The 25,008-nt window shown below is 44.0% G+C and overlaps 1 protein-coding gene across 1 annotated transcript in view; it reads right to left on the reverse strand.

The window, feature by feature from the left end:
* LOC144162555 (receptor-type tyrosine-protein phosphatase kappa-like) overlaps positions 1–25,008 on the reverse strand; it is a 109,084-nt gene that overhangs the window by 45,856 nt on the left and 38,220 nt on the right. The window contains exons 4-10 of the mRNA XM_077693144.1: positions 24,437–24,606; positions 21,541–21,628; positions 20,419–20,495; positions 19,089–19,125; positions 7,721–7,818; positions 3,562–3,678; positions 2,374–2,522 (exon numbers count right to left, since the gene is read on the reverse strand). Coding sequence (XP_077549270.1) covers positions 2,374–2,522; positions 3,562–3,678; positions 7,721–7,818; positions 19,089–19,125; positions 20,419–20,495; positions 21,541–21,628; positions 24,437–24,606 — 736 coding nt within the window. The remainder of the gene's footprint in view (positions 1–2,373; positions 2,523–3,561; positions 3,679–7,720; positions 7,819–19,088; positions 19,126–20,418; positions 20,496–21,540; positions 21,629–24,436; positions 24,607–25,008) is intronic.

Consider the following 25,008-nt stretch of genomic DNA (forward strand, 5'->3'; position numbering starts at 1 on the left):
TGGCGTGGGCAAAAATCAGATGTATGCACTTAAAGACAAGCAAAGCAATGTCATCACAAATAGGGATAAAATAGTCACAGTAGCCGAGGAGTTCTATAGGGATTTGTACATTCGCCGGGACATCCAGGATAATGCCGAACGAGAAAGTTGTTCAGAGGAGATAGATACCCCACCAGTAACGACCGAAGAAGTAAGGAAGGCTTTGACAGAAATGAAAGGGGGCCAAGCACATGGTGAGGATCAGATAACAGCAGACCTCTTGAAGCTTGTCGCAGAACTTGTACTTCGAAAACTGGCAAACATGTATACGCTATTCTTAATGGCTGCAAGCGTACAGTTTTCTTGGAAGAACGCCAACATCATCCTAGTCTATAAGAAAGGTAACATGAAGGACTTGAAAAATTAAGGGCCGATCAGCTTAGTGTCAGTCGTCTACAAGGCACTTGCTAAGGTATTAGCTAACAGAATTTCTGCAACCTTAGACTTCCGTCAACCTAAAGAACAAGCAGGGTTCCGTAAATTAGGCTATTCAACAATGGACCATATTCACACGATCAATGAGGTGATAGAGAAGTGCGCTGAGTACACTGAACCCCTATATACAGCCCTGGTAGACTATAAGAAAGCATTTGATTTGGTAGAAGCCTCAGCAGTCATTGAGGCAATACGGAACCAGGGGGTTGGTGAGCATTACGTAAGAATACTAGAAGATATCTACAATGGGTCCACAGCTGCCATCACCATCCGTAAGGAAAGCAGTAGAATACCTAAAAGGACGGGCGTCAGGCAAGGAGACACGATCTCTCCAATGTTATTCGCAGCATGTTTAAAAGAAGTATTCAGAACGTTGGATTGGGAACAGGTGGGAGTGATGTTTAATGGACAATATCTCAGTACCCTCAGATTTGCTGATGACGTTGCCTTGCTAAGTAACTCGGAGGACGAATTACAAAGCATGCTTACCACACTGGACGAACAGAGTAGAACCGTGGGCCTAAAAATATATTATGCAGAAAACTAATGTAAGGATCTATAGCCCTAGAACAGCACAGCGAAAACTTGTCTGGCGAGGGTATAACATTTCTGGGAACAAACTGACACTCTCCAAAAAGGTAAAAAAAGTTCGTTTTTATAGTCGTTCGGGAATAATGGCAATTGGGGGTCTTCTTAGTCGTCAAGCACTTGATTTGAAAGATTTTGTTCACTCCATTCGAAGGATGCAACTATATTTGTAAATTTTATTGGGCCCCTACAATCTTCGCTCCTATCTGAATTCGGCCATTCAGTATGCAAAGGCTCAGGTTTGATTGGTGGCACTGCATGAAATGTTTATAGAATACAATAGTCTTGAATGTTCTACGAGAAGTTGAAGGGCTGGTGCACGACTGAACAACTCCTCTGTGTTTGAAGCCTACATGCTGGCCCTCCAACACAACAGTTTTATATGTTTGGAGCAAGGACGTAACGTCAGTGTTCCGTATATTTTTGGCATGCCAGAACCATTCTGAATCAAGAAAAACTTGGTGGTCCAGGCTTGTCCTGCGCCTCCAGTAAGGGGAAGGGGGTCAAAATCAGTCGTCACGCTATCGCACAATCTCTACGCACCAAGTGCCTTTGAGGCTTTGGGCATTCCTAGGCGCGAGGTACTGTTGTGTGCGTTTTATTGTTTTTTAGGCGCTTCCGCCGTAGCCCGACAGCGTCCGCTCGGGCGTCCGCTCGGGCATGCAGGCTCTGCATGCTTCAGGAGTGCCGCACTACTGGCGTTCCATCATGGCTAAATGTACACCACAGTACGGCTGTGGTCTAGGGTATTGGTCATATGGCACTAAAAGTGTTAACGTAAAATTATAGAAGTTCTGGTCGCTGCAGGACTGCCATTTAGGTAGCAGGAAAAATCTATCCTCGCCTCGGTATCGTAAGTTTGTATGTAATTTGCTTTACGTTTTTTCACTGGTAATCTGCCTTCAGGTACGAAGTTGTCTTTTTTTTCATAAAATAACTGGAAAAGTTTGCTGCTATTTCAACGTTGAAGCAACGCTTTTAAAAATATGGGAAATAACTGGGCAGAATTATATTTGCCGTTTGACATTCCTTGTGCAATTTATGACGTTTAATTTGTTTAGACGTAGCTCATGCATTGAGCCGAAAATTATGCAGTTATAACTAGTGTGTTTAAAATTTTGCGCCATTGCTAATCTTCACTACTACAGGCAAGAAGCAAATATTGTTGTTTTAACCTTTCTCTTACAATCATCATTTAAGCGCTGTTTACTATCGTTTTTCTTCATATAAAATACAGTATGCAGGCGAATATGCAATATTTCCTCGTTTCACACAAGCCACGGGCTGTTGTTTCAGATGGCATTTTGATACCTGCAATGGACGATTACAGGTTGGTGTTCCAGTGGTTGGAAATCCCGTATTCTTTTCAGAAAAGGCCACAAAGCATCTGGGTACTGGGGAACTCCATGGTCCGGCCACGCAGTGAAATGGAACTGAACAATTGTGCGAGTCTCGTCGTCCTGGTGAAAAAAAATTGAAAGTTAAAAGCAATAATCTTCCTTTGCTTATCGTGTCAGTGAAATGATTCCGCCGGCCATTGTTTAGGAAACAATGCGCAGCAACACGAAACTACGTTCATACTAATTTTTTTTCATCCTTCGAGAATAGGGAGGCAAGAAAAAGAAGCTGTACGAACAGCTTGGCTAGCTCTATACCCCTTCCCCAAAGTGGAGTTCAATATGACAAGTTCAAGTTTTAATCACCTTACACGGCAAACACGAAGCAGCACAAGTAAGAGGAAGAACATCACAAATAAGAGGCAAACAAACACCAGCAGTTTTTGCAATAACAGGAAGTACGCAATGTGCACCCAGGTTTTGTGGAGAGATGTATAAGATGCGTATCTTTCGTCATATTATTGCGAAAATTTCGTTTTTCTGTTTTTTTCTGGTTTTTCAAAATTCTGTCCTATTAATTAAGTATATTTAGGTTATTATAATGATTGAAGGTGTTACTTCCGCCAAATCTGCATTTTTGTAGAAATGGGGAGGGGGGGCTGTGGTGGTACCCGGTAAAGAATGCTATGCAATAAAGAACTTTCAAATGATCATATGATCATTTTGAACCCGTATATGGTAGTGAACACAAATAAAGCCTTGGAGGTAGTGCACGCAAAAGATAAGAGAAATAAATTTTAATGGCCCTTTCATACCATCGCCGGGAATAGGTATGTGTTCAACGCAGATCGACATAATATTTAGCACAAGGCCTTTGACAATATATCGTTTTGATTTCGCGCGTATGTATTATTGCTTCCGGGCATATATGTTCGCTAATTTCTACGTGAAAAAACTTTCCGGCCATCTTCGTAAATCGTGATTTGTTTTTACTGAGTTGCCCTTGAATGTGAGTACGAACTCCTATAACTCTACCAACTGACGCTTCATCCCACTGTTTTCTCCTGTCGTGGAGCAGGTAAGACTACAATTAAATTACTTGCAAGGGCTTCATTGAAATATATTGATTATTGCGCTGTCAAGTAAAGCAGGGTATAGTTACCAAGGTGAGCTGGAACTCTCGTACGACAAAGTCGACTTGCGTGTCTGTGTTCATCAAGGTAACCATAAAGTTCCCGTACTTCTGCGAAGTCTCTGGCCAATACTGCTCACACTTTGTCTGCAAATGAACAAACATGAATGAATATTCGGGTATTGGGCAATGTAAGGCGAAGCAGTCTGCACACTTTTGCATATGTAATTTAAAGTGCACCATACATTAGGCGTATATGCCGGAAATAACCAATATAGCCAATGAAATGGGTTCGCTGGGAATGAAGGCATTGCTGCTCCCTTACATATTTTGGGAACAATCCCTTTTGAGCGTTAACGTTTGTACGTGTAAAATAGGCCTCCCTCAATTCTTTTTCGCCTGAGGAAACTTTCCGCGGAATAACGCATATATTGGAATTTCCCCAACACTTCTTTCCGGCTATCCCAGTTATAGAAAAGGACAGTCATCGCATCAATGTGAAGACGATGAACATTGACAAGCCTTGTTAAGCCGCGTGGAGTTTGAAAAGTGCCAAATTAGGCACTTAAGACCAGCGGTGTAGGGGATGTCCTGCAGGGATCCGCACTTGAGCTGGAGTTCTGTTACTCCAATTAAAGGATCTCCTTCTCTCTTTCCCTCAGTGAAGCCATGTCATTGTCCATTCTGTAAAGCTAAGACGTCTCAGGCGACTGTAAAAAAGGAAAATGTTAGAACATAGAAGTTTTCCCAGCTATTATTTTGGGCCTTAACTTTCCTTTTCAACAGCAGGGTGTGCTACACTTTGACATTTTTTTCTAGCCGGCCTATGCTTTCGCACACACATAACACCTGCTTTGAAGCCAAAAAATACACAGGGGTTTGTCATAAGAATCAGGAGGGTGACTTTTTTAGCATGTGCGTCCCGAAAGATGGCATAAGGAAATGCCCCGCTATCCTTCAGCCTGTTAGGACGAGCCTGCAGACATATGAACGCCTGTCCAGGGTATGAAGGTTTTACCAGTGCACGTTGGTGCAGGGATGACGGAACAGCAATGGTACGAACAAAACTTCGCAGTTCACTAATTGTGAATAAGCAAAAGAGCTTGCATTTGTGGCGAGTTTTGTTTCAATGCACGCAGAAAACTGGCCCAACGCTGGCATAAGTGTAAGTAACATTCGATAGCCCACGATACTAAACCAAATTACAAAAAATACGCACAGATTCATTCTAGTGGAATCACGGTCTCACCACTTATCTTTAACGCGGCCACGCAACAAACAAAATGACGAGAGAAACCTATCCCCGCTTCATGTCACCGCCAAGAGTGGAGTGTTTCCGACAACGCCACCTGTATAACATTGCCTTACTCGCCAGCCACCTCCGAATGGAAGCAGAAGGGACATGCGATGTGGGGGTGCAGGTGTGCGCCACACCTCGGTTCAGCGGGGAAACTACGCGCCCTGACGGCCCTAACATGATGGTGTACGACCGCCGTTTTTCGTAGGCTCCACAAACCCTATAGATCGTTTTGTATATTTTCCGTGGAGCGGCACTACCGTACGTTCGGAAGTCAGGGCGGAGGCACGCGGGAAGGCAAGCGAGTGGAAGAGGGAAGGAAAGAGCAACAGAAACACGGCTGCTTGTCAATTTTCAGCTGACGCGACAGGCAATGCTATACAGGTGGTGTTGGTTTTCACCATAATATGCAACCGTGCACTGTGACAGAGTTCTTCAATGCTTCAAAGCATTGAGGAACTTTTACTGGACTAAAAAAGGGGAAGGTACTAGAATGTGCAGATGAGGAAGGTACACAGCCCAACAGGTGTGAAGTCTTCGTTCGGTTGTGTTGTTTGCATTATAAGCTAGTGTGTAAAAGCTCGCGTTTAGCCGAGGCCCCCAGGTTTTTGGAATGTCGTGAAGCGAAGGAGGATTTTGTCGCACATCATCGTATGTAGTCGTTAGATCACAGGGTTTAAAGGGGCAAGAAAAAACGCGGACACTAGACGAGAAAGAACAACCAAGACAAACGAAGCGCCTTTAAAACCCGTGATCATGTCGAACCAACCATCCCACATTAAGCTATTGGTAGTCGTTAGCCACCCGCGTTCGAAATGGCACTTTTGTTCTCCCGGGATCCTGAATCGCCGCATTCTTCACCGAAGGTACGGTACTGGGAAGCTGGATTTAGGATGTTGTTGGCTCACTGCTTGGCACTGGCGCATTCCGCGGCCGATGAATATTGTAGGAATTTTGTGTCTTGTATAGGCGCCGATTTGTTTCTATTTTTGCTAACCTCTCTAGAATATAATATCTGAAACACTCCTAGATTTTATTATTTAACATTTCCACCACTTCTGTTTGTATTCTTTGAATTGCCTCTCCCATATGTTTGTATTAGTACACGTATAGTACCTCGCATCGTGCTTTACACATTTCTATCTTTCTTGGTTATGTTTTTGAATTTAAGGCACTGTCTCGTTTTGCGTGCTGCTGCCGGCATAAGCTCCGCGCCAGACATTCACGCCCTCGTCACTATCGATGTATGGAGCTTATTCTTGCGACGTCTCGGCTGACACCCTGCAATGTAACACACCCTGTTCCCAGAAATCACGACTTATTCTTCTCGGTGGACACCCTGGAAACGGTGCCAAGCAGAAATACGAAATACCAGTCTTGATTCTTCTTGAAGTTATTTGCCACACCAGCTGATTACGGGTGGTATCGCGATCGCGCATTAATTAAGGAAATCCTCTTTTTAACGCGAAGCAGGCTGGTATTACCACGAAAGAAAAGAAGACTCTGAGGAATGGCCACAAAACAAACGTGTAGTCCTTTCAGAACTCACAAAACTGGCGGCACCCCTTAACGGAAGTTTTTATGTTCTCAGAAAGCATCTGGTCAATTCTGTCAGCTCACAGCCCCTTCGAATGGTGCCATGCATAGTGGACCTGCACCTCAGAGACCGACACAATATACTTAAAATCTATGACCTACCAGAATACGCAGCCACATACCAACTACAGCACAAAAAGTAAAAATAAAAAAAAATAAAGAAAGTTGCCAGGTCATAAATTTGTAATATCTTCATTCTACGTGAAACATTCTCCCACCCATACCAAGCAAATGTCACGCCTTTAACAATGTAGAAGTCCAAACCCCGAACGATATGCATATGTAAAGACAACGCATGCTTATGACATATCCAAGCTCCGGTGCCCGAAAAGCGGGAGGATGCGTTATTATGCTCTTTTCTTCATCATTAAAGAGGGTTATTTGCGATAGCATAGGAGACGGCGGCGTTTAATATCATCGTATCCTGGAGAGCTCACTTATGAGCCTATTTTTATTCTAATATTTTCAAAGCCTTAAAAACTTAATCTTTCAAGAAAACAAGAGAGACCTGTCTCTGAGAAGAAGGAACAGATGCGTCTATGCAAGCGGCCGAATTTGTTTCCTCAGTGAGGCCAGCGTGCTCTTTGTGCCGCAGTGAGCAGTATTGATGTCAAACTGCAAAGGCACTTCCTAACTTTCTTAGACGGGGTTGGACGGGCAACCTTTATGCTGTACCCCCTCTTGGAACTTCGTAGAGTAGTGCTTAACGTAACAAAAGCATTGGATGAAAACGTGAAAGCAGCAAGGCAGCTTTTAATTTTTTTATTTCTTGGGTAGCAAGGTAATTTTTGATATTGAACAAAAAACCGACAGAGATACGAAAAAGTAATGCTTCCTGTTCTAGCTATGACCTACTAGGACTACACTTTCTGTTTACGCAAATTCTGGTTTATTCACATTGCCAGTACGTTGCCATTTGTTTCGGAGACTCATACAAACTTATACCGTCATATCGCCAGTAGAAGTAAAGCTTAAGCAGAACATATGCCACTGATAGAGTCCGGCCAGCTGAGTGTTGTTGAAATTCAGAGTGACTGAGTAGCCTTGAAAAGGTTTCACTGAGGTCGTTTATGCGGAAACATGAGGTATAACCGAAAAGGAGAACAGTGAACTTACCAGGATGAGAGAACTATATCATATATATTTTTTCAAACACATTATGTAAGTTACCGAACAAGAAACTGTTCCACACTGTACCTGCTAAGGGCGAAATACATTTTGCAAAAGTAAGACCATACATTTTAATGGCGGAGATTGGCTTCAGGTAATAAGAGAGATATAAAAGCATAAACGCACCACTCCGTGTTCAGTCAGGTTGGTAAGCATCACCACTTTGCAAGCACCTTCCTGCCAAACCATGTGCCAAAAATCTGTAAGTGTGGACGCCTTTGGACCTGCAAGCAGAAAATATAATACAGCATTGTTCAAATGTTTGCAATAGCAGTAATAAGTACAGGTTAAAGTAAACATACATTCACATTTATTTATTCCTTGCCAATCGCTTTATTAGTTTTATTTCTTTGTATAATGTAGCGTCTATGTCGTGGCGCTGCAATTGGTCAATCGTCAGACATTTCGCCTGAATTATCTCGCTTCTGCATGCCGAATGAAGCCCAACTTACACCTCGAAATTACCCCTGTATCTACCACTTCTCAGTGCTCTTTTAATATTGTAGATACACACTATGATTTATATCATTTGCTCGAACACAGTGCCCTTTTCTCCATGTTCTACTTCGTGGGTTGGGTGGTTCTGCCGGTTTGGTGGATTCCATCGCCCCCTTTGCGTTTAGTACTCAACAACGTGCAGTAGTTTTTTTCAAAGCCGTAAAAGCTAGAAAGGGTCGCTGCCCCACTGGCATACCCACAGTACCCTGTTGTTTGTCTCTGGGTTTTGGAAGATATTTTTCGACAATTGCACTTATCAACAGATAGAGAAGAGAACGTAGGTCAAACCACGCGTATTTCAAGCTTTCAAACTGGCCATACACTTCATGTACTATTAAAAAACATCAAGGCAAGTCCGGCTCCGATCTTTTTTTTATAAAGGGAATGATTGCCTGACTACCTGGAACTAAAAAAACTGTCGAAGAATCGAATTACTCGCATCACAGACACCAAGAAAATGGGCTCGGGTGCAGTGGAAATTCTTTACATGGTCTGGAGAAATGGCTAATCCTCACAACGCCACACATATCTGCTCGTGAAGAGGCCTAAATGAATCAGAAGACATGTCTTGTCGCTGCAACCTTATCCTTTATGAAATTGCCATAACCATAAAACAATGCGATCCGTTAGCATATAGCTTATAACCACCAAACAAAATTAGTAAGAACACCAGCAAAAGCTACGAAAACCTGCGCGCACTCCTTATACTATACTGAACGTGATAGCATATTCCGAAATTGCCGAAACTATGTCTGTATTTTAGTCAAAAGCATAGCAGGCTGTTTGTCGGTTGATAGCATTACAGCTGAGTAACACCTTGGCGTGCGGGGTGGTTGTTGAAATTTCACGCCCACATATAAAAAAAATCGTTACCCTTGTTTCTTTGCGTCTTTTTTTTCTCTGTACTATGCCCTTGGCCCAATACTTATCTCCCGAATAATAAAAAGAATCCCTCAAAACGCAATAAATGAGTACGTCTTTTTTTCTCTACACCAACATGCGATGTGTATCGCTGAATCGTTTGGTCAATTATCTCCTCCGGTTATCGGAGCGATAAAAAAGGAATGGCTTTAAACAGCTATCTAATAGTCTGATGTTTTTCGTAACCGTGCCTAAATTTTAAAATTTTAAATTTATAAACCTAAATATTGAACCTTCATTGAGCCGTTAAAAACCTAACGATTTTACTTATTTTCTCGTCTACTGCGAAGGTACTTTATAACACTAACTACAGGGGTATTTGCTAAACAATTGTACTGGCAATATCGCCAATTCTTTTTACATCTCAATGATGCGTTTTCAATATTCAAGAACTTTTTGTTGCCGTATTCTCAGGGACTCTTTGTTCGCCCACTTGCTTGTGTGACCCTCAACTTGAGATATATACTAACACGGTATTTATTTTGATTTTATGCGAAAGTCTAAATGGCCTGATCCTAGAATAACCATCCTTTTTGTTTGTGGTGCAGGTCAAGAAAATGGCCGCCACTGCAAATGCTAAAAAATAACAAACAAGAACATTTTGTGGGGTGGTATTCTGCAGTTTGTCCGTATTGAAAACGATAATTTCGCGCCCGTTTCATCCTGACACACTTTCGGTTGTAGGCCTGGTTTGGTTTGACTTTTGAGCAACTGTTTCTGCAAAAAAATCGTAAACTATCTAATAAGTGTTTGCTTGAACGTGTTTTTAAAACATATGAATGATGAGATTTTTTGGAAAAAGTTCAATGCTTTCACAACAAATGGACGATTGTCAAAATGTGGTAGCAGCAGCCTGCCGTTTCCTGGGGTAATGAAGCGTACACAATGCTACGGATGCCAGTTTTTTTGTCTCTTCTACCACAATTGTAATGCCGGTGACAATGAAGAGAATAAATACAATAACCTTCCGTTGCGTTTTTAGGAATCGACGCAGTTGCTACGAGCTTGCTCGATTGGGTGGTTACGGCGTTGGAATTTCTGTGGCACTCCTACAGTATAGGAAATTTTGAGGGGTCAGAAGTTTTGTTTAATACATATGTGTCTGCTTCTCGCGGCAAGCGTACGAACGTTAAGCTGATATGTGTATTCGTGAAGTGCCAACAAAAGCTTATAAATTTTATACCGCGCACTTATAGAACGTTGGTCATCGGCTCAACACCTGCAAAACTCGCAAGTGATGTTTTATTTTACCGCGTGACGGTGACGGCGTGGATGAAACGGATAACGGAAGGCTGCAACGGTGATATCGCGTCTTCGCGCCGATCGCTGACTGAAAGCCAGCCGTAGCGAAGAAAAGAACAGTGCTTATCATTGGGTCGTAGACGCTGAGCCCGCGCTGCGCCAGCCAAGTACGGCTCGCAACTCGTCGCATAGCTACCCCACAGTCCTTCTAGAGAGGCGGAAATGGCACCGCAATGATTCTGCAGGCATTTCGAATGAACCAGCATTACTTGTGGCCGTTTTGTTCCTCCCGCGAGACAAAAAACAGACGATGACCTTAACATTCATGTGAGACATGCCAAGGCCGTCTGCTCCAACAAGCCGTGCTTGCTTGCGTCACATCACATCCTGTTCGCTTTTAGTAAACCAGGGATCGCTCGAAACGCATACATTGAAACGGACACGAAACCAGCAAAACATCCGATAGCTCTCCTAGTGGGATTTGAACCAGAGTCTGGTAAGCCTGATTCACTGTCACTGTGATAACACAGCACGTTTAATCTTAAACCTTAAAGGTAAAAAAATCTTAAGCCTTAAAGGTAAAAAAGTTAAATGTAATAAAAAAATTAGTGCCCCACAAATTTGTGTCTACAGACGACCTGCCAAGCAGGAGGCAGTCCACAGAGTGCACAAAGCCAAACACGTTTGTTTGTCATTCGCAATTGAGCATACTTATCCAATTAGTTGAATGAATGATGGAAGGACCAGAGCTTTATTCTAACGAACCAAATGGAGCTGTTTGTTCTGCTCCCGCGACGTGGGCATCTTACTCTTTGTATAACACACCAACCCAGTACGCTCGACCACTGAAAACATTGGACAGGTAGCTTTGGCTGTTTGGCGCCAACATTTGAACCTTCCTCCAGCACAACGGACATGTCATCAGTGATGGCATAAAACATATAGTTGCGCATGCAGCCCCGTCCCTCCACTCTTCCGCGTACACGCATAAACCGGCAGCTGGTTATTTCCACTTGCTCAAGAGTGAAAGACATCGTCAAAAATGTCACTGTTAAAGCTGTTTAGGCTGAACCAGTAAAATCGGCTGGCGTCGCCGTAAGAAGCGCGAAAGCTGATGTTCATCCGGGAGGAATTCCCAGCTTCTCGACGAGCTGGAACTAGAGGAGGCGACGGCGGTGGCAGCGGCTGGCTGTTTTCGAGCCCATTCGCTCTTTTGTTCGGCCCGATGCTTGTTGAGTTCCTGCTCCTCCTCCTTCTCCTCCTCCTCCAGGAGAGCGACATGCGCCCGTCCCAACGTGTAATAAAACATGGTAGGCCTCGAGCTTTATTTAAGAAGACAAACATGTGGCTGTCCGTTTCCAGGCGCAGTCGTAGGCATCGTACTCTCTGTGTAACACCCTAATGAGGTCCGAACCACTCGATTACGGGGGATCGATTACGGAGACAGGGTGCATTGAGCCATGAGACTTCCGTGTTTAAATCTCCCACCAGCACAATGGCCATGTTAGTCGAGACTTCAGCGTGCAGTAAGCTGGATGAAAAACTTTCTCCTGACACGTGGCCTTGAGATGTCAGCGGCCAAGTGTGCCGCCATAGCGTTTACAAAGCGGGACTTCTCAAACTACCAGTTAATTGGCCCAGGCGTATACCGATACCGTAGGTCACCTATCATAGGTTTCTGGGTGTTACCTTCGACCTCCATTCGACATGGACGACGCACATCCTCAACCTAAAAGAGATGTTGACGTCATTCACGCAGACTTTCGACATGTTTTTCAACATTAATGATGAATGCATTGCTAGCTCTCTTCTATGGCTATACGATGCCCTCTGCGAAGGCTTACTTCGCCATAGCCTCCCAGCCTTGACTTTTCTCGCCAAAGGGAATTTGAGAATACTACAGTGGTTCAAGGCTTGAATACTGAGGGTATGTCTTCTTGTATCGATGACTACTTCACAGTGAGAACCATGAAATAGAGCCGACGGCTTCCGCCCACTGCTTTGCAGGCAATGGAACAAGTTCGACGCGCCTGCGAGTTGTGGCAAGGCAATATAGGCATCCTCTGGTTACATGCCGTATGGGTCTCCTAAATACAGCACGCTCTGCCATCCTAGTGTCAGCCTTCAGCTTCTTCTCACCCTTTGTGGCTATTTTCGACAATAAAAATGGTCCCCACGACACCTGGATTTAAGCGGAAGACGGACATACCAGCCCCGGCTCTAAAGTTCTTCCCCTTGGAGCATATTACAACAAATACCGAGGCCACACTCCCGTTCACACTGATGGTTCAGAGACGGCTAGATCATCGGTGATAGGGATATCGATTCCTTCGCTGCTCACTACCATCAGCCGCCTATTGAGCCGTAAGTCTTCCACGAAAGTCACTGAGTTGGCCGGACAGCGCGCTGCTTTTCAGTATATTCGAAAGCAGCCGGCCAGTCCGTGGACGGTTTGTACAGACTCCAGGTCAGCCCTCCAAATCTTAATGTCGCTTCCACAATAACAGGTGGCCTGGGAAATCAATCATTTCGACTCAAAAGCCATGCAAAGGAGACACAGCGCAGGTCTTCACGGCCTTCCGCCCACTCCGGAGTTTCCGGCAACGACGCAGCTGACAAAGCCGCCTCATCTGCCCACAGTCTCTGCACTCATCCTCTGCCGATCCCATTCACGAGAAAGGATGTGGCAACACTCGCCTCATCAACTGCATCAAAAGCGCAGATGTCTATCTGGACTGATACAAGGCAGCAATACGCATCTCTTCACGGGACTAATCCCTAGTGCTCCTTCGGAATGCTACCTGGGCTTAGCACGCGCGAGGAATCGATTCTGCATAGGCTGCGCTGGAATTTGGCCTACACGGGACATCACATATACAAAATCCAACAGGTATCTTCACCTCATTGTTCCCCATGTGACTCACGGAAAGACATTCATAATTTGATATGCGTGTGTACTAAGGACACCGTGCACAAACAGAAACTCATATTTTCTTAGCGAAGGCAACTTCGTGCGGGACTTGAGCTGAGGACTGTTTTAGATCTTTGGTCAAATCCAAGTCATACTACACAAACAATGAAGGCTCTCGTGGAGTTTCTTCATAGCACAGAACGGGACCGAGTTTTGTGACTGAAAATTTTGGGCGCATCAAATGACATCTTTTTGTTTTGAAATTTTTTGCCTTTTTTGTTTTTTTCTCTTCTCTAACCTAGCAAGCCAGCCCGACAACTCGGCTAACATCGCTGGTCTTCATTAAAGTTATTCACTCTCTCTCTCTCATACCCGCTGCCGTAGCTCAGCGGCTAAGGCGTTGCGCTGCTGCGCACCAGGTCGCTGGTAAGATTGCCGCCGCGGCAGCCGCCTTTCCGATGAGGCGAAAAGCCACAAAAGCCCGTGTGTGAGAGATTTCGGCTCACGTTAAAGATCCTCAGGTGGTAAAATTATTCCGGAGCCCTCCACTCCAGCGCGCCTCATCGCCTGCGTTGCGTCGGCGCGTTAAACAACACAATCGATCAAATCTCTCTCTCTCTCGTTCGTAGTTGTTGTTTTTGAAACTGTATTAGATAGGATGGCCAAAGGCCAGGTGGGGGTGGGGGGGGGGAAGGGAAGGGAGGACGGAGCACTGTTCTTATAATGCCGGCTTCAAGGGTTCTCTTCAGGAGTCGTGCAGACCACTGCTATATTGCCCGTACTAGGCCGCTCTAGCGGCATGAAAATCAGCTGCGCGTGCACGCCCCTCTTCTTCCACCTCAGACCCGCACACGCGTAAGCCGGCAAGCGGTGATTGGCGCATACGTTCGCATGAAATACACCAGCGAAAATGTCACTCGGAAAGCCGTTCGAGCTCAACAACAGTATGTGCCCACACTGGCGCTCCAAACGGGGAAGCTTCCCTTCAAGCAGAAGGATTTCGCAGCTACTCGGTAGGGTATAATTTGAGTCGGCAACAGCTACGGCTACATGATTTGTAGTGAGGGCGGCGACGGTGGAGACTTCCGGTCGGTTTTAATCCCATTTGTACTTCTGTTGAATCTCCGCAATCACCTGATAACGGCGCTACCGCCGTTGTCAGCCGACTGCGCATTTTCCAAAAGAAGAGTCGGTGGTGGCGAGGTGGAGACACAGAGCGGCACCGAGAAAGCGGCTTCACCGGAATGTTGGGGGGGGGGGGGGGGGCGAGGGGGTTAGAAATATGAGGCGTTCTTTTTCAAGATGGGCCATATACAAAAAGTGAAACAAAAGCAGATAAAACTGAAAACTGCAGCGACCAGAAACACTCGGCAACTTTCCACTAAAAACGAGGTTGCACGAAAATAGGTGAGTTTACGCCCTTGTAGCGCGTACGCAGATCTTAGGTCGTATAAAACGAGTCAGATCTCGCTATATCACGGGTCCAAATAAGCCAAATCCGTCCGCCCAATCGGAGTTATATTTTGGCTTGACTGTTCGCACCGTTTCGTGAGTGTTGTCAGAATATTTTTTTTACTTTCCGGACGGCATGAAATTCGTATGGCAATTAGGAGGTCGGAGAAAGACCGGTCCCCTGACGTCGCGACAAAGGGAACGGAAAAATATGTAAAAGAATAAAATTGAGCGATGCGAAACAATCATTTCATCTCGTCTCCCCCATATCTACGTAGTAACTCCAGTTATGCTTATATTGTTAATCCTACATTTAGCATTTTAATCATCAACTAAACAGCCGCCGCTTACAACGGTGGAAAATCCATCTTCCGTTTCTTTTGGTACGAACCAATACTTTAGGGTGAAAAAGAAGATATGAGCAGCCTTCTTGAGGAGCGTTCTGAAAATTCATGGCAAGGCAATGAAGAGCTTGCTTATTTCATGAGTGCCTTCAGGCGTACCCGAAAACAAATATCCTACGGAAGATTTGGAAAAGGGCTGCTAATGCTGACAAGATAACTCATCTTCCCTTCCGTATAATTCCACTGTTCGTGAAGGCCTGTTGCGCATTTTTAATGTCTTTTCCTTGAAAACTCTAACGCACCCATTTGAAAGCCAATTTAAATATTGTGTTCATTTGAATGCCGCATCAACTTGAGTTTTTCAAACAACTACGAGCCAAAGGCAAATTTTTCACCCTAATATTGCTGAATTTCAATGCATAATTTTTAAATTGTTATGGCCATAAGCTTCTTCGAGATGACAAGTCGAACATATCTTATAATTGCTTTCACAGCGTTCCATTTAGGTCCTGTAACAAACTTCCACATATTTCTCAAACTCATCTAAGGTGGATTTGGCTTATTTAAAAAAAACGCATCGTATACTGCTTCGCAGTCAATAGAAGCACATCGACTTGCTAGTACAAAAAAAAAAGCAGTGACTTAGCGCCGATATGCCAGGACATACGTGGCGTGAGGTATGGTTCCGCTGGTTATTCTCAGCTTTCATGGTTGTCTTGGATTAGCTCGATTATCATGCTTAATGCTGGTTCAATGACGCACACACGGTATACGCATTATGTGACACGTGTAGCTAAGCTGGTCCCACAGGCGCACGCCGGTGTTGCTGCGGCACACGAACCATCGGTTCCACACCCGGCCACCCATTGCACGATTATCAAGTGGACAGGGATGCCACGTGTCACGGTTGAGCAGCACGGCTCTCCAGGAGCCACGCGAAACGGCTCAACCTCGGCCAGTGTTGCTCACGCTACAAAAATGCTGTGTTGCGACAGTTGGTTCATGGTTTCAAAAATAAAAAGAGCTCCACGGTCATGCATAAGAAACACGAGTACACCTGATAAGAGCTCGTCCAGTCTACTCGGTCTTTTTGTAAGCGTCCTTTGCGCTCTTGTTGTTGTTATTAGAGGCCAGCAGCAAAGCAAACGTTGTCATTTTACTTGAAAGCAGTATATGTCTAACCCACCCAGTTTTCATTCCCGTGAAGCTTCTGTACACGGCAAAGCTCAACGGCTCCTCCTCGCCGCCCCAAAGCCCTCTTTCACAACTGTTACTCCCACTCGTCCCCACAGAAGCCTATTTCACAAGTTGCACAATGCTCTGACAATGGCGGTAGTGCCGTTATCAGTGACTGCGCAGAATCAAGAGAAGCGTGAATCAGCACAAAAACCATAGAGTTTCTAACAATATACACTAAAGAGCAATCTGGCGGTAGCGTCTGCGCGGCTCACAAGAAGGCTGTCTGTGTCGTCATGGGCCGCCATTACATCATGCGCGCGCCTTAGTTTCATCCTTGGCTTGGATTGAAACGTTTCATTCACCCCCATTTTAAACAGCCACAAAATGGCGATGAATAATATGCAATTATGCGTGTGGAAAATAAAACGGGCTGTTTTAAAATAAGGAAAATAGAAGTAAATCGTATTTTTGCAGGAACGGTTGTGCCTGCAATTCTGCAGGCCTAGGTGGTTGTTACGAACAATGTTAATGTTTGAGGGGGAGGGGTGGGTGGAAACTCATTAGAAACTCTAATTTTTTAATTTTACCATTATTCGAAATAATAACTTGTTTGAAGACTTTAAAAAAAATTTTCAGCGTGCCTATAAAAACGACTCCTTCGTGGTGAACCGCTGCATCGACCGTCAGCTACAGTTTAACAACAAAAAGAAAACATGGCGGTAAACAGTCGTGCACGATGACAAGATAGGACGGATACAGGCGCCGGTATCTGTCGTATCTTGTCTTCGTCGAAGTGCGTTTTTTTTATAGTCAGCTAGAAATTTCGTGGTAGCATATTACCCGCTTTGTCATACGTCCTTTGACTGCAGCATAACCAACGTCAGGTATGATGACGCACTGCCGGTGGTTCCCCGAACGCGGCTACCACAGAGCAGGAAGGATTTCGGCTTCCACGTAGCTCGTAGGCGTGTTAACGAATAGGGATGAAAACAAATAAAAGACCGCTAAACATCCATTTGTCACGCCAAACCCAAGCGAAAACTGGGGTCTTCCCATAAACCCCCACGACGACATGAATTACCAGGAACAGTTTCTTCTATAGTATACTTTTCTAAGAAACTCTATGGTAAAAACGTCCGAAAGCCGCCGCCGCCGAACCTGTAGCCCTAGTCGTTGCGGCCTGGAATTCTATCTCTCGCAGTAACAGCGAAATCTTCCCGTGTGGAGAGAAGCTTTCCTGTTTGAACACCGGCGTGTGCCCATCATTCTTGTTCAGCTTGAAAGGCTTTCCATGTGACATTTTCGCTGGTCTATTTCACGCGTAAGTATGCGCCAATCACCGCTTGCCGGCTTACGCGTGCGCGGGTCTGGGGTGGAAGGAAGGTGCGAGCACTCGCAGGTGGGTTTCAGCCCGCTATCGATGACATGCCCGTTGTGCTGCTGGAAGATTTAAACGCGGAACTCTGATGGCTCAATGCGCCCTGTCAGCCGTCCCCCGAAAGCGAGCGGTTTGGGTATCATTAAGTTGTTACACAGATAGAACGATGTCTTCTACTGTGATGGAGACGGACAGTCACATGTTTGTCCGCTTCAATAATGCTCGAGGCCTGCCATGTTTATTACGCTATGGGACAGACGCATGTCGCTCGCCTAGAGGAAAAACAGCAGGAATTGTAAAAGCGTCGGCCCAAAGAAAACAGCGAATGGGCACGAAAACAACTGAAAGCCGCGGCCGCTGCCATTGCCACCTCTAGGTACAGCTCCTCGAGAAGTTGCGAATTTTTCCTGTAAGAAAACCAAATTGCCCACTTCTAATGGCGACGTAAGCCATTTTAACTTGTTCCGACTAAAATGCTTCCAGAGGGAGATTTTCGACGATGTATTTCACGTTCAAGCAAGGGGACATAACCGGAAGCCGGTTTATGCGTGTACGCTTTAAGAGTGGACGGAGGGGCGTGCATGCGCTACTATGGGATTCATGCCATCACTGATATTTCGTTGTGGATGAGGAAAGTTTAAATGTTTACGTAACGGCCCAGTGCGAGCTTTCATGTTTTTTTCAGTGTTCGAGCGGACTGGGTTGGTGTGGTATACAAAGAGTAAGATGCCTACAACGCAAGAGCGGATCAAACAGCTCCATGTTTGTCTGCTAGCAGCTCGGGTCCTTCCATGATGCATTCAGATAATTGGCTAGTACGCATGTTCAATTGTAAATCACAAAAAAACGTGTTTTGCTTCGTGCACTCCGTCAACTGCGTTCTGCTTCACAGGTCATCCTTCTCCAGAGAGTGGAAGGGCACTAACGGTTTTGTTCGGCCTTTCTTGGTGGCACTCGATTTCTTAGGGGATGGGCTAGGAAACTGGATCTTGGAGAATATAATGTGGCCAGTTTACAAAACTCTGAATTAGGACCATAAAAGTCCTCGTATAGTGCATGCCGCACAACACAACAACGTGATTACACATGTGTAGAAAACGGCATACCAGCTGTGCAGAAACGTGATTGTATTAAGCTGTGGCGTGTGCCCGTCCGCTTGCTGACATACTTAGCGTGATAAGAGAGGAGGAACCATGTTACCAGTGCTCACTTCTTTAGAAAGACTTTTATTTCCCCCCCACAAAAAAGAAAGATGATGTAGCAAAAATAGGCCAGTGTAAGTATTACCTAGCGATTTGCAAAGAAACGAAAGAAAAAATGTGATAATACGAGTGAACAAGTTAAAAGCTATAAAGAAGCTGCCACTAACCACCGCCATGCTTTTGGCTTTAAGGTAAGTGGCGAAGGTAAGGGTCCCGGGCTTTCTTGGCGTTCCCGAATTTTTCGGTAGTGGATATCCCCACTCCTAATGTAATTTCCGTTTCCTTGGCGGTCCTTCAATAAACTAAACAAAACAAATTAAAGACAAGTGCAAGGGTTAGGAGGTCGTAGGGGTCAATACATTGTTACCTTGTGTGGCGATGTACTTCCCCGGAAACTTGTACCCCTGCAAGCGAAAGTTGAAACGAAAGCGAGATAACGAATTGCTCAGTTTGACATGTAACACATCGGGTGAAGTCCAAACAAGATGACTTTTTTCGTAGTTATTTCCTCATTAAACCATTTAAACCAGTCCATAAATTGAAGTGTACAGCTGTTGCAGATTGCCTTTATCGTGAGGGGTATAAAATACATGAAAGTGCTGAGTGATTTATGAATGATACTTGGCATAACGCTGACCAAAAAGGTATAAAGTGTTTTTCAGACCAACATGAGAAGGACAGCGAACTGAATAGGGAGCGAGCTCAGCGGTACACCAAAGGCGCGTACAAACTTCTCCTAATTGATAACTTGAGCTCTAGAATGTGTAGTGTATATTCCGGGTTTGCCCACTCGATTTAGAGCAAAATGTTCTGCTACGAACAATACCCAGTGATCCATTTTAGCCACCGATATTGTTTCTTCGCCTGTGAAGAAATATGAAGCCTGCTTAGGCAGGTGGTTAACAATATGTGGGCGTGTTTAAACGAGGTACTCTGTTCGCGACAAAATAACTGTCGTACAAGGATTGAGTGGACATCAAGTGATTTCTCAGTTTATGTACAATCTGCACTATATATGCATTCTATTTGCCTATTATTGCATTATTTTTATGAGCCTAATTTTGATGTAAAGAACCGCAAAGCTGAACAGTTCATTATGTTCTGAATGTATGTAATGTATCGTGTAAAGGCACCGAGGCCCGTCAGGCATTTCTTGCCTTTAGCCTCGGTGCACTCTTAGGCAGTGTTTGAGAAAAAAGTAAATAGAAATATAGTAAAGTATTGCTACAGGAACACCACATACGAAATCAGTTTGACGCCACTGCAGTGGTTCCTGTTGCAACTATAAACGCCGCATTGATGTTCGTCTTAAAGCTCTTCATGTAAAGTCTTTGGATTTGTGCTTGACACGAATACAAAAAGTGCATGGTCAACAACGCAATAAGGTCGCAAACAAGTACGTTTGCCCATTTATTTCTTTTTTGACCATAGATATTTTTACATTTATAGAACCTAACAAGTTACCCTGCCGGGCTTGGTATACACAAAAATGGAAACACAACAATGTTCCGATAGGCCGCCATAGAATATCGCGTCCTGGAGATAAAATGCGCTTACCACAGACATGCAATATGGGCTGCGCTGGCTTTGCCATGCAGTGCGGATTTACCCAGTCTGGTTAGATGTAGTTTTTACAAAGACTTGTTTGTGGATAAGCTACTCAAAATGTATTTTTTGAACAAGTAAGGTGCGCTGACCTGCACGTAGTTCGCGTTGATGTAGTCGGTACTGTCACCCGCGGACAATGGAGCCAGAATCACTCGGGAGTGGTCATCTGTAAATTACAGAAGGAAGCTCATTTCATGTGTCAGCGTGTAATACAACCATCATTTGTTTTATGTTTTAGGAATTAACGTGCGTAAACTACTCCTTTATTATGGGACGCTACGTTGTGAAGGCTCTGAATTAATTTTGACCACCTGAGGATCCTTATTGCGTGCCCAAATATTCGCAGATGGTCGTTTTAGTTTCTCACGTCGATCTACAAAGTTGACGTCGTGCCTTGGATAAAAAACCGTGTCCTTGGGTTCCCCAGAACAACGAATTAAACCATTCGCCACCGGGGTGGGAAGTTGGCCAATCAGCCGACCTTTTTTTTAATGCAGAAGTGATTAGCAGTTATACTAGCGTTGTATGAATACAAATAACTTTTTCGACTGTCGCTCACTGGAGGCGTATGCATCTTCCTGTTCGAAGTAGTCTCGACAAATAAAACCTTTTCTTTTAACAGGCATGTTTTCGTGTGAGTTGTTGAAGCCACATAAAACGCTGAGTAAATGGGACTTGATGGCAGGGTAAAAACGAGGGATAAATAAACGTCATTTACAGCCGCTTCACAAGAAACAGTTGAATCGTTATTCGGTGCTCGAATGCGCTAAGCACAATTAGATGCTTACGCAGGGTTCAAGTTAAAAAATTATCAAATAGCTTTTATTCAATAAATATAATTTATTACATATAACTTATCCAGTAAAACTTATTTCTGTACGAGAGACATTTTGCTGACGGAAGTATCCCATAAAAATTACTGAAGTAATGTCTTGACAAGCTCCGTGATAAAACACAAAAAAGGGAATGAAGCCGTATGCACTCACTGTTTTGTAATAATTCAAGCTGTGGGTTTAGGGAGTGGGATGAGCCTTCTTAACCTTGTAGGTCATACATCGCGACTTTTTTCCTTACGTTAACCAGTATCATGGGCCAAAACAATTCCTTTATAGCTTTTAACCATACAGGGATAAGCCAGAAAAAAATGGAGCTGTTGTTATGCTCTACACAACCTAAAGCGCAGAAATCAGCATGTGTAAAGGTGGCCTTACATGGAAGCACATGCTCTTCACGATTCTTCGGTCTGTTTTGTGGCTTCGCGGCGATGTTCCAGGGATGCAGTTGTCCTTTTCGCATGGACTGAATAAATAAACAGGTGCTTAGGAAGGAATGTTATACTACTAGCACAAATACCTCAACAATGACTCGGTATACAACCGAAACGATAATTTGTTTTGAAATGTAACACAAGACACAGGGTGCTGCAAACGGATAAAATTAACCCCATAAGTGCAGATTACCCGTAATGTAAGACGCAATTTTCTTTCGTTTGAAGAAATTACTTTCGGCCGTTATTGATCCTGCCATGGGGATTCTGTGTACATCAACACATTGTATTCATTGCATCGTTGACAACAATTCCCGTTGTAATTAAACAGCCACCTTAAGAGAAAATCAAGGTCCTGCTCCACTAAAAAAACAACAACAAGTGTAGTCATGCAGAAACACCTACGAATAACATCACCCAACGGGGTAGCGAGGGGGGTAGGGTGTCTCGGTGTCAGAACGCACACCGAAATATTAAACATGGCGCATCCCCCCATACCTTCGGGATTTTTTGGCCCAGGCTTTTCACACCATGAATCTATAAATTGAAATAAGAATAACCAGAAAATGAAGTATTGTTCTGGTACAGGCGACCATTTCTAATGTCTTGACTGGAGGGGTTTTACACCTCCTCCTCGAAACTATTTCTGGCTACACCAGTTCCACCAGCGGTCACACTTTGCGAAAATTCAGTGCGAAAAATCACCTGTTCTGGACAACGCATGGTTGTATTTTTGCTGCAAGGGGTAAAACTTCCCCACGCTTTGTTTGGCTAGAAGAAGATAGCGTAAGGCAAAGCGAAGGCTCAATTGTTATGCGACGGTAATACCGAAGGCACACGTACAGTGCTAGGGGAGAAGACGGCAAGCTGTAACCACAAAACCGGCGTCGCTACTCACACAAGAAATGTGTTCGCCGAGCTACACAAGTACTGCAACACGTGTTAGGGTCTCTGGTGTGCCTCAGATAAATGTAAATATTTTCTTGTTTATTTGTCCCATAGGAAAGTGTTGTTGTGCTGTACATGAAAAATCGCTATTTCGAAATAATTATTAGGTTTGCAATAGCGCCTTTGTTCTGGTGCTTTTGAGGACCGTTGAAAGAACGCAGATCATTATTACGTCAAAAAGGCCAATCGAGAACAACCCACAAGCGTGCACCTTTTTTCTTTTAAATAAGTTTTATGCGTATATGAACTTAACATCAAAATTTATAGATTTGTTGTTTTGCAGAGACAACAAAAGAGTTTTTTAAATAAAACCTTAATAAGGAAGGGAAACCTTACGGAAAGCGTTATACCCGCGGTTGCTGCAGACTCAGATAGCTTTTAGCCATTCTTATGTATTGATGGCAGCAGACTAGGTGCAACCAGACACCTAAGTATAAACCATAAATTAGGGGGAATAAAAATGCGGCGATCTGAGTAGCAGGCTCAAGGTATGTCTGAAGGAGTTGTGTAATAAAACATTGTCAATGTGGCTTCAGTTTTACGAACGCAAGCTTTTGTCGCAAGAGCCGAAAGGGTGTGGTTGTTGAAAGTTGACGCAATTGTTGTGGGACTGATTCTCATCCGAAGACCCTTTAGCTGCATGTGCACTACAGAGCTTGATCATCTTACGGCAACGTAAGAATTCTGTCGGTAAGTTCTTTTGAATAAATACGGAAAAAGTGATTTTTAAATTTTACTGTTATCTAAGTGGTTTCCGTAAGAGCAATCTGAAATTGTAGTGAGGGAAAGAAACACACTAAAACAGCGAAAGCGGAACTGTGATGTTTCCTATCTAAAGCGGAACTGTGATGTTGCTTTGACTTTTAGTTGAAGAGACAGTACGCCCCCACAGATTGCAAACAAAGGCAGTCCATCGGTAGGAGGGTGAAGCCTACTTTGTTGCCAGGTGTGATTTATGGAGTAGTACCGATGCCCACCCGCGTGTGAGTTGATTCAAGTTGTAGAGAGTATGCCATCAACACCGCGACATTTTTTGCGGATTATCACAGCATGAATAAAGGTTTCAAGGTGTGATTGCCAATATTCTTGAAATCTTACGTGACCTTGCGTTCAGGGTGTTTTCAATTACCATACTGAGCGAGACGCCACTCAGGAGTTGTTATAATGCATCAGCGATAAGGTACAACAATTTTTTTAATATAAACTCAGCTTAAGGCTTCAGCTTTAGGCACTTCAACACATACTTTAAAAAACGTGGATAAAACTTCCCACAAGACTCGTTTTACGGGAAGTAGGCAGTGCTCAATTTGCATTTTCTGGACCCCTAAAGAAAATAACGCACGTGAAATTTTGAAACAGCTGAAGGCGTTTAAACGAGTGCTCATTCTTATGGCAATTCTATTATTTGAAGAACTTTCGCTCGGATATTACTCATAAAAGCTTCTGTAGCGCTTAATTTCATTCTTTGCAAAAGCAGTATGAAACTTCGTAGCAAACTTCATCCCAGGGACAGCCCGCATAATCCTCAATCGGTTATACAAGGCCTTGAAGGCGAAAACAGTGTATAATGGTCCACATGATTCTTGAGAGTATTGTTTTGTTAAGCCATCTGAGGAAACATCACATCTCGTGAATGTTAATCCGCAAATATCGTATTCGACGACCAGCTTTTCATCTTTCTGAGCTCTAAGTACAACAGCTGTCGCAAAATGTGGAGCGTTGAGCTTTGTCTAGAGACGGGAGGCTTTTAACGTACTCGGTTACTGGGAAACTAGTATTTAACTATCTTTTGTACAGCACAACATGTTATTAGACTCGGCCAGGTTTTTCACTCCCCGGAGAAGCCACAAAACCATCATCATAAAAACGACCATGGTGCCGTTCGTACTGACCATGTATTCTTCTCGAAGAAAGCCTTCAGTCTGGCCCCTTGATAGGTGTTGTTGAAGGCGCTGTAGGGACACTGGCAGAGATTGAAGACATCGGTTGGAAATGCATGCCATGTCTACATATTCGCTGCTGTCCTCAGGTACACAAGGGGAATATGGCATGCTTTCCTTCACTGAAAAATGAATAAATTATTTCTCGTCATTTTATACATGCACACATTCAGTACGTATGCTGCACCAGGCTACATGAACAAAAGAGTAGTTGTTTATTATCAACATAACATTTGTATATTAATTACAGCAAAATAGACATGTGTAGAACTACCGAAGAGAAAACGTTCCACGATGCGCTTGGAACTAAACCATCGAACTTGAGGTGCTCGGTAAAGCTCTGTTGCTGTGCAGTAGGGGTTGAAAATAGAGAAGATGATTTTTCGTGCTCGGTAAAAATATGTTGCCGTCAAATGATTGTGTATTCTTAAAACACCTTCAAAGCTGCTTATTTCGTAGAAATTATTTCTCTGGATTTCTTCATAACATTCAGCTTGAGGAACAGCAGGAAAATAGCCGTGGGG

The sequence above is a fragment of the Haemaphysalis longicornis genome, unplaced genomic scaffold, assembly GCF_048455015.1.
Source record: "Haemaphysalis longicornis isolate Haplotype H1 unplaced genomic scaffold, Haemaphysalis longicornis Haplotype H1 scaffold_12, whole genome shotgun sequence".
Lineage (NCBI taxonomy): Eukaryota > Metazoa > Arthropoda > Arachnida > Ixodida > Ixodidae > Haemaphysalis > Haemaphysalis longicornis.